Here is an 11153-nt window from a genome sequence, read left to right on the forward strand (position 1 = left end):
TAAGCCACGCATTTAACCTGAATACCAAATGAGCAACACATCGGGAATCTTAAGCTTATTTGTTTTATATGAGAAAAATACACGAAGAACGCACGGGCATAGTATATAAACAAAAACCTTCAGTAAATATGTCACTCAAAGAAGCGTCACTCAACTGAAAAAACAAGCGTAAGCCAAATAAGTACATATGAGGAATATACCTTTTTTAGTTTTCACCAGTAGCAACTGACAGCGAYAAATTAAATTCTCATTTAAAAGTAATAAATTATTTCTGTATATTTTTAATAATTAAATAGAAACCCTATAAATAGTGTATATATTTTTTTKTGTTTATTATCGCCTCAAAACTTACCTCAAAATCATCTTAGTAACCCTCAAAATGACAGCTGTAATATACCGCCTCGCTTTGTTGTTGGCAGTACAGAAATGGCACGCAAAAACTTTAATCCTTTATTTAAAATATGGCAACGACAATAAATATAGATTATTTATTTAAACAATTAACAATCACTTGGAGTATTTCTAATTAAATTCAGTGCTTCGCCGGCACAGCAAGTTCCTGCYAAATTTTTTAGTATTGGTCTTTAGAGTTCGCAACAATTTGTCATCAACACTATGCCCGCGCGCTCAATTTGTCAAATACCACAGTTAATTGTTTAGCTATTGCRATCTCAACCAATTAGTACGAATCATTTAACCCACAAAATTATCAAAGTAAATATAGTAATTATTGCACCACATGGATGTTACTTTATAGATTTTTTTCTTATTTTCGCAATTCCAGTAAATTTTGAGGCTGTTGTGTTCAATAAACTTTCTTTTACTTGTTATTTTTTRGTTTCGACTTTTCTTTCTTTACTGATTAAATTCGTACACTGAACCAAGTAGAAAGCTCGTTTTCAAAAAACAAAATTCTTGGGTATTTATGCGCATTTCTTTCTGTTCTTCGTTTGCGCAGGCGTTTACGATTCACAAAAACTTCGATATTCGCTTAAGGTTCACTTTTCTTCCTTCCAAGTACCGTTAGCAGTTAAAAACACCGCAATCAACACCGTATTGGCGTGTGTCCAACAAACGACTGAATGGTTTGGCCAAGTGTCTACGAAAAAAAAATAAACCGCCGACCAAAGTTGACGCATTCTTCGTCGCACAGCGTCAGCGTCTCCAAAGCTTTGGCTGAGAAAGCTTTTTGTGTGGAAATGTAATGTAACTGGCAGTACCTATAGTAACAGCTAGCACAGACCGTAACGCTATTTATTACCAACACCAATGTCATCGGAACTCACAATTCGTCGTGTCTACGCAGCTGCGCTTGTATCATGAGCACCAACTAAACACGCAACAAGCAGTTAAGTTTTATTTCCAAAGTCGGTAGTACAGTTTTGAGTATATGTGGTGAGTTGTCCATTGCATATCATCGTTATCTTCGTTTTAAACATACATACATTCCTATGTGGTTCTGGTTATGTTTATCGGTGATTGGAAGCTACTTAAAAGGTCCTAGTGGTAATATTTATTTGTTATCTTCTTCTTCTTTATTGGCGTAAACAACGCTCACGCGGTTATCGCTGAGCCTGTCGTTTCGTTTTTCGCAATTTGGCGCCAATTGGATATACCAATTGCAGCCAGGTCMTTTTCCACCTGAYCTCTCCAATGGAGTGAAGGTCTTCTTCTTCCGATGATGAGGAGGCTTATCCTGCATATTCTATAAAGAAGCTGATCCATACTCCTTATCAGTTCTTCGCCGGGAATCCATCGGCCCCCGCCGTTTTGTTGTTCTTCATACGGGTAATTGCCTTTCGAACTTGTTCATTGTCGGGCAATGRAACATCTCCTTCATCGTCATCGATTGGGGTATCGGTTTCACCATTTTCTGGTATTATGCTTTCACTGCCATTCAACRGGCCGGAAAAGTTTCCTTCCATAATTTTAGAATTCTCTGGACATCAGTCACTAAATCCCCTCTGGCTGTTCAACAAGAGTAATCTCCTGTCTTGAAACCWTCTGTTTGTTCTCGCATATTCGACCATTACCCCTGTCGGCCAGCTTGTCAAGCTCTTTATACTCGCGCATTTTGGCCTCTCTCTTTGGAATTTAGTACTACAGGCCTTAGTACAGGCCTCAGCGAAGTCGACCCCATTATAGGATGTTTCTTCGTCGATGCTGAACTTACCGTCTGTTGTACCAAAAATACCTTCTTTGCCCACCCTGGCATTAAAGTCGCCAAGCACGATTTGGAAATTAAAAATACGGTGCCACGTCACTTACTTAATTTTATAAATTTTGAAAATTTACTTTTGTAATCTTAAAAATTTATTGGTTCAATCAAAAACTAATAAACTAGATAAATCCAAATAGGTATGGTGTGGACAGTAAGAGTCAACCGAAGTTTTTATATGCATATACATACGTATATTTATGGGCATTCAGATTCTACTTCGAGCACCTATACCAAGTTTTTGATGTAGGGGAAAACACAGGGTTATCCGGAAAGTAATAATACTGATTTTCTTCCGCCGCGACTGTACTTCGGAGCTTGCCCGGCTCGTCAATTGTCTCGATCCGAAAAGCAGCATACACCTCGGCTTTCAAGGCTATTCCGGTGAATGCCTTCCGTGACGCCTTCAATACTCGGAAATCTCTCCTGCTGCATCGACGCAGAAGGAGACTATTTTGAAAGTTTTTAAATAATTGTAACGATTGGTTTAATAAWTTTTTTTTAACCGAATCAGTCCTATTACTTTCCGGACAAACCCTGCAGTAGAAGATATTTAAAAATATAAAAAGTAGTCATCTTACACTTTCAGGGTTCTTCTAGACCAATGTTTCCCAAAGTGGGCGATAACGCCCCCTTGTGGGCGCTGCAGGTGTCAAGGAGGCGTTAAGACACCCAGAAATAAAAGGGGGCGTTGTGTAGAGGCCTGGGGGGTTATTTGTAATTACTACTACATGAACTGCCGACTCTCAACAACAACTTGTACTAACTGTCAAACGTATTGCCATTGCCAAATCTGTATGTGCGCAAAGGTGTAGGATAGGTAGGTTCGAGCTGATTTACAGCATGCTTTGAGCCCTTGAAAAATTTATTTTATCACTTGCGAAATGACGTCGGGTATMCTTCACATTAGTTTTTATATATGGATCGATTATTTTAGTTTCATTTTTAAAAAGAGATTCTCTGTTTTAATACTATAAATTTGTGTTTCAATAAACATTCTTATTGGCAGATGGAGCCCGTAAGAGTTAACTTGAGACCTAAGCGCCGTTGTATGTTACCTACTGCGCTCAGGTTTCAAGTTGCTGGTTATATAAAAGTTTCGTTTAGAATTCTCCGTTAATATACATTTATAGGTCACAATAATTAATTTGAAGTTATAGTGGTTTTTAAATAGGTGAAAAATGGGGCGCTAAAAAAATATTTATTCTCAAAGTGGGCGGTAGACAAAATAAGTTTGGGAACCACTGTTCTAGACCAATTAATTTGACTTTTATTGCATTGATTTCTACAGCGATTTTCTCCCTACACACCTAAGGTACAAGGGTCTAAATGTAATATAATACGTCTATAAATTAACTTGATTCACATCAACAATATATGATACATTTATGATTACGAGAAGTCATTCGGTGGATTATTAACCAAATCGAAGTTTTACGTGCTCAAAAATGCAGTTGTCTCAGACGAGGTGAAGAGTGAGCCGCCTTCGGTGGTTGATTTTCCTAATTTCTTGAAACCTAACTAGCAAAAAAAACGGTTATGTACCATTGTTTTGCGTTGTTCTAGTGGAATGATTGCAACATGTCCAATTATATTTGAACAATTTTTTTTCTAAATCAAAATTTTTTTCTAAAATCAAATGTTCATGGAATATTAAAGGTATGCTAGTTTCACTAATGCCTTTAATTGTCTCAATYCCACGATGATTCACATGATGATCTTGCAAGTTCAGTTTTCTGATTTTATATGACCTCCACAAAATTTGTCTTAAAGTAAGCTACGACCTCGATTGAATGCACCATATCATCAAGAAGCACTTGTACATAATTGACTTTCAAAGCCAAAAATTTAATTAAATTCATTGACGCACTGTTGCTGAGATTATCCACGTGGAAAGTGATTAAAAATAATCGTGAAAAAACGTTCGCGATTTAATTCTTTGGCCGAGCTGAATATTTTAAGTTACTGTAAACAAGACAAATAATGCTTGTATGTCAAAACGTTCTCAATATGTATCACATTAGAAATGTCAAGTTTTACCATTAAGTTGTGTTTGCCAAATCCGGAAAAATAAAAGCAGCCTACTTTCAGATGTAAAAGTACTTGCACATCAGTACATGTGGTGTAAGTGTGAACGACTACGCATGCGCCGGGCTTCCAACGCCAACAGGTCAATAGCAGTAATCAGCCACTTAAATAATAAATAACAACAAGTAAGGAAGGGCTAAGTTCGGGTGTCACCGAACATTTTATACTCTCGCATGATAAAGTGATAATCGAGATTTTAGGCGTGGTTGTGAACCGATTTCACCCATATTTGGTACATGTCATCAGGGTRTTAAGAAAATATTATATACCGAATTTCATTGAMATCGGTYKAGTACTTCCTGAGATATGGTTTTTRGTCCATAAGTGGGCGACGCCACGCCCATTTTCAATTTAAAAAAAAAAAACCTGGATGCAGCTTCCTTCTGACATTTCTTCCGTAAAATTTAGTGTTTCTGACGTTTTATGTTAATCGGTTAACGCACTTTTAGTGATTTTCAACATAACCTTTGTATGGGAGGTGGGCGTGGTTATTGTCCGACTTCTTCCATTTTTAAACTCTATATGGAAATGCCTAAAAGAAACGACTCTATACAGTTTGGTTGACACGTGGGGCCACGCCCACTTTTCCAAAAAAATTACGCCCAAATATGCCCCTCCGTAATGCGATCCTTTGTGCCAAATTTCATTTAAATATCTTTATTTATGGCTTAGTTATGACACTTTATAGGTTTTCGGTTTCCGCCATTTTGTGGGCATGGCAGTGGGCCGATTTTGCCCATCTTCGAACTTAACTTTCTTATGGAGCCAGGAAATACGTGTACCAAGTTTCATCATGATATCTTAATTCTTACTCAAGTTACAGCTTGCACGGACGGACGGACAGACAGACAGACATCCGGATTTCAAATCTACTCGTCACCCTGATCACTTTGTTATATATAACCCTATATCTGACTCTTTTAGTTTTAGGACTTACAAACAATCGTTATGTGAACAAAACTATAATACTCTTTTTAGCAACTTTGTTGCGAAAGTATAAAAATGAAGACGTGCTCATAACATAACTATACATATGTATGTAAGCACAATAAAAACTCTGATAGGGCAATATGAAAACAAAACGAAAAGCAATAGCCAAACAGCGCAACGAGTTCACCTTAAACGCCAGCCATTTGAACTCATGACTATTCTTACTGCAATAATTGTGCTTCTTCTTGCCGCTTCTGTTGCTGTTGCTTGTTTTCTAATGACTGTGATGAGGCGAGCACATGACTGAAAGGCATTTACGAATGAAAACAGGAAGACCTTAGCCTTAAGCTGACAGACTGATTCAAATACACAAATAGGATGCAAACTTATTAAAAAAGATATTACTTACATATGTATATTTACTGTAAACATGAAATTTTTCCGCCGATGTTTCTTYAGATTCTGCTCTTACCATCTTTTTATGATTATAAGCATTAAAGTTCGTTCCGTCTTTTTTAGAAGGCTCTAAGCTTAAATCCACACAAATTTTATTTGTTAATGGCAAACCAGTAAGCAAAAGCTAAGTTCGAGATAGATAGACAGATATTTAATACTGAGGTATTGTACTGCGACCTAGGGTCTATCGGACCCTCTCTTATATCACACATGTATGGTCACCAAGGTCCAKCAGCCTCCTGGGCGCTCCTGAGGTGAACCCATAGCCTTAGGCCTGCTTCTGAAAATTGCTGTTTAAGGCAGAATCAGGTATGCTGGTGTTTCCTGTTTCAAGTCGCAGAACCKGCAGTTTGCGCAAGAGACTATGACCATGTTGGACAGGTGCTTCCTGAGCCTGCAGTGGCGTGCGGAGCAGCTCCTTAAGAGTGTGGGATCCCAAAGCGATTCATGGTTCTGGTCCTGTCATTTTGGACGCTGCCGCAAAGCGGGCTAGTTCGTCGGCTAGCTCATTTCCGACTACCCATTTACGCTCCGGTACCCAGATTAGGTTTACCCGGTTGCACACTTATAGGCGATTCAGCCTTCATATGCTCTCCTCTACTAAAAGCGATTTAACGTCATATGCTGAGATTGTTTTTAGTCTGGCTTGACTGTCGCTAAGAATGGCGATACGCTGCGCACTGACTTATAGCAAAAACTCCTGCTTGAAAAATGCTTGGCAAACGTCCCATTGGTATGGATAGTTTGGTATACGGTCCCGCAATGCCTGCTCCAATACCTTCCGGTGTTTTCGAGCCGTCAGTGTATTATTGGATACTACTGTATCTCAGCAATATGTCAAGCGTGGAATCATTCCACTCTGTATTGTTGCCGAGAGTAACTCTAAAGTTCTTTGTGAGATTAATCCACTTTGTAAAGCCGCACCTTGGAAGTAGGGCCAGTGGAGTGCTTTCCCGTAGTGCCTTCATCTGTTGAGACGACATTATCATAATCATCTTATCAGTGGCGCATCTTCGTATTGCAGCTTCGATAGTTTAAGACCTTCCGAAGACTGAGTTGCCTTGGCAGTCTAATGATACCTGTGTAAATTCGATCAAATTAAGAATATTCGTGACTTATTTGAGGCTACTAACTTAGACTTCGTTTTATTTCTATATTTTGATTATCGTGCTTTTAGTACTTAGTTCTTAACAGTACTGTTATGTGGGGAGTGAACGGGGTTATGATCCGATGTCATGCATTTTCACACTGTCGGTAGGGGTTCTCACAGTATTTATTTTAAGCGAATTTGGTTACTTTGAATTAAACGATTTGAGACATATACAAAAGCTATGTATATATTTAGCCCTTTACAGTGCAATCCTCTATACTAAATTAGAATTGTAAATCTCAATTGAGTACTTAGTTAGAACCACGTTTTGAGGATGTGGCAGTGGTCCGATTACACTCATTTAAAAGCTCCGTCTTTTTGCCAGAAAACATGAACGCTGAGATTCATCGCGATGTTTTAATTTTTACTCAAGTTACAGCACATGGATGGACGGACGAACAGATTTCAACTAGTCGCGTCATCCTGAGTATTTATACTATATCTAACCTTTTCCTTATTTGAGTATTTTCGAAGTTATTTTTACATCTACCGTTAACAAAAAATTGCAAATGATTTTAATTGTGCGTAGTTTTCACTCTTACTTGGTTACTATAATATCGTATGCAATACTTTGTAACTTTATACGGGCGTGAGACTTTTCTTAATGATGTATATATTCAATCATTACAAACATAAATATTTGCGGCTTTCATTGCAGCTCTACATGCGGCAAATTCAGGGAACGTCACATAAACCACAAAACGGAAATTAAAAGTTTTTTTGCCGCGTGTGCTATCTTTTGTGCGTTGTCTGTACCCAAACCTTTAAATTATTATTCTTTGCTTCTTTGTTGACTGCATATGCAAGACGGAATAAAAAAAGAAATGGCTATTCGATTGAAGCGTGATCAATTTTGTGAGTCACTAGACATGTACATATATTATATGTATATCAAAGACAAGCTTTTGCAAACATATTAATATGCATATAAAAGATTTTTGGTAAAGATATATAAGAAAGTGCCTTAGAAGGAGTGGTAGCTGAAATGGCTGTGATACAGCCCAAAACCCACAACGTCATGTTTATGTGCATGGATTTGCATGAAATAACTTCTCCAGAAGAGATTTTGCAAAAAGAGTGTGGAATAGAAAATCTCGGATAAATCAACGTTAAGATTATGCGAAAGACCCGAAGCGTTACTCAAATAGCTGTCTTTTGCCTGYGCGCCTAGGAAGCCAAGACTGCGCTCAAGGTAGGCAAAGTAAAGATCGGGTGGCCTGTATGTCGCCTCCGGGAACACTTCCCTATTCCCCGTTGCTTCAGGTGTTTCCATCTGGCGTCGTTGTGGAGCCGGTGGACATGTAGCGAAGTTATGTATTAACGATCCAAGCTGCATGCTATGCCAAGGAGCACACTCAGCTTTGAGCACTATGTGCCCCAAATATTTCGAGATTGCGAAATTGATAGGGAAATGAGGATAATACAATTAAACTAAAATTATTGCGCAGCAGSACAAGAGCTACTAAAACAGATAGTATTTAAAAAAAACATTGATGTCACTTTACTAAGCGAGCAATACTCCCAGCGTTCGGAAAKCACCTGGACTACAGAAATATCTGGCAAGGCTGCAATATGTTCGTGTAAAGAACAACCATTTATGTCTCGCTCCGGAGGTCATAATTTTTTCATATGGACAAATATACGAGGGATATACTTTGTTAGCTGCTTTGCTCTTCCCAGTGCCTCAATTAAAGATTTTGAAGACTTCCTCCTGAAACTTGCCCTACAAACCAGAGGCAAATCACCAATTATAATCGCAGGCAACTTCAATGCGTGGTCGATCGCTTTTGGTAGTAGGCGCACAAACCATCGGGGGCATCTAATACTTGAATTTCACGGCCAACCGAATATTACGATCTTGAAAAGCGGAATGCAAAATACTTTCAAAAGGGAAACAAAGGCTCTATAATCGACATCATGTTTGCCAACGACGCTGTTAGCAGGTGCATTAAGTGGGCAGTAACGGACATATTTACATATAGTGGCCACATGGCTATTATTGCTGAAGTCTCTTATGCCGGAGGGACGGACGATTTTGATGCCGAACTTTTTGAGATGGTCTGGAGTTCAGCAAATATACAAGGCGAAGACGCCACGCACTCGGTATAATCAGTGCGAAAAGAATTGTTCACAGCATGCGGCGCAACCATGAATAGGAGAGTACACCACAACAACCGGAAGCCAGCGTATTGGTRGAATGAAGAAATAGCTGGACTTAAAAAGCTCTGCCGTTCAGATAGACGCCTACAACGTAACCAACGGGAAAAAAATGAAAAAAGTCTCAGACAAATATTTAAAAGTCAGAAGAAGTTGCTAAGATCAGCCATTGGTCGCAGTAGAAGTGTTGGAGCAGCATACAAAATCTGTATGTCTAAATTCAAAAATAAGACACAAYATCCCAAAAGCGCATCCTTTATGTGAAATATCGTCGAAACTTTGTTCCCGAAACACCATCCTATTTCTTATGCTAAGCCCCGAACCGAAGTCGTAGCGCCACCACTGCTAATTAGTGAAGAAGAAATATTGCCCATAACCGCAAAAATTAAGAGCAGAAATGCGCCTGGATTAGATGAAAAGAACCATCCGGCTTTATGAAAAAGAGGTCCAACATTGACACACTATACGATGTCGTTGACACCGCAAAATTTCCAGTAAGTGGCAAGCGATGGGAAGTCGGAACAAAAAAAATATTGTGCGCAGATCACCCTGGATGTGAAGAATGCCTTCAAATCAGCAAAGTGGGCAAACATAATCAAGGCTCTGTATGACATGCGCTACTCAATATCTTATGGAAATTGTCATAAGTTATTTTGAAAACAGGCGACTTTCTCATCTTTCGACATCTGTATCGAATGATGAAGGCACCAAGAGCTACTCTATCTCGAGTGGAGTACCGCAAGGCTCGGTACTAGGCCCCCTTTTATGGAACGTAATGTATGATTGAGTACTAAGGAGACACAAACCGAAATCTGTTAAATTAGTTGCATACGCAGACCTTATTATGGTAGCAGTTGCTAAACATCTCGATGACCTCCGGATCAAATGCAACGAGTGCATAAACGATCTGCGCCAATGGTTCTCTTCGATGAATTTAGAACTGGTGGAGCAAAAGACTGAAGTCTTGCTCATAAGAAAGTGGAGGAGTGCGAGATTCATTAAMAGCCCCACCTAAAATATTTCGGAGTAATAGTAGACTCAAGGCTCAAATGTAAGGACCACCTAGAATACGCTGCAGGTAAAGCGAACAAATCCTGAATGCCTTATCAAGAATGATGGCAAATAAAGGCTGCGTGCGTTCCTGCCAGCGTTTTTTATTCGCAAAGGTAATGACATCGGTTGTATTATATGCGGCTCCAATATGGATCCAGGCGCTAGGCATCAAAACATATGGGAGGCAAATAAATACAGCACACAGGCTGTCGGCACTAAGAGTTATCAGTGCTTTCTGAACAATTTCAATCGATGCTGCTGAAGTAATAGCCGGTATGATGCCCATTGACATCCAGAGTGACGGATACGAGCGAGTGTACAAATTATCAGAGCCAACTACAGGAGCCAAAAGAAAAGAGATAGTGAAAAGCTTAAATATATGGCAGCAGCGATGACAAACCTCACTCAAAGGACAGTGGACCTACAGACTCATACCGGATATCCATTCCTGGATTGACAGACGACATGGGCACCTGGATTTCCACCTAACCCAAATACTAAGTGGACGTGAATGCTTTAGAAACTATCTGTACAGATTTCAGCACGACATTAGTCCGAATTGGCCGTCGTGTTCAGAGTGCTGTGAAGACTCTAAGCATGTTTTCTTTTATTACCCGCCCTTTATAAGTGCAAGGGAAAAACTTAAAACTACACTCGGTGGTAGTTTCACGGTGGAAAATTTGACGACACTCATGCGTCAGTCCACTGAGAACTGGAGAGCTGTCAGCGAAGCGGCAGCCTGAATCATGACAAAACTGAGACATATAGAGCAGTGTTGGCGTCAGTCCGTGCCATAGAAGAGCCTTAAATGTCTTATCACCCCCACGAAGTAATACTTAATAACCACCGTGGGAGAATCTGGACATTTTAAAATCATTCTCATTCATTTAATTATACATTGTAATGGACTTTTTGCTATAAGAAAACCATGAATCAAAGTTATCAGACGTCGGCTTATAAATACTATTTCACCATCATTTTAAAAAGTTTATACTCTAGCAGCATGTACTAACATATAATAGTTTTGTTCACCTAATGGTTGTTTGTATCAAAGTTGAAATCCGATCGGCTGTCTGTAGTAATAGTTTTAATCTACATATC

At 39.1% G+C, this 11153-nt stretch overlaps 1 protein-coding gene across 1 annotated transcript in view; it reads right to left on the bottom strand.

The window, feature by feature from the left end:
- LOC108969798 (peroxidase) overlaps positions 1-1070 on the bottom strand; it is a 54385-nt gene extending 53315 nt beyond the window's left edge. Inside the window, exon 1 of the mRNA XM_018934727.1 lies at positions 353-1070. Coding sequence (XP_018790272.1) covers positions 353-363 — 11 coding nt within the window. The 5' untranslated portion in view covers positions 364-1070. The remainder of the gene's footprint in view (positions 1-352) is intronic.
- Positions 1071-11153: the final 10083 nt, after the last annotated feature.

The sequence above is a fragment of the Bactrocera latifrons genome, unplaced genomic scaffold (assembly GCF_001853355.1).
Source record: "Bactrocera latifrons isolate USDA-ARS-PBARC rearing strain unplaced genomic scaffold, ASM185335v1 scaffold_266, whole genome shotgun sequence".
Classification (NCBI taxonomy): domain Eukaryota; kingdom Metazoa; phylum Arthropoda; class Insecta; order Diptera; family Tephritidae; genus Bactrocera; species Bactrocera latifrons.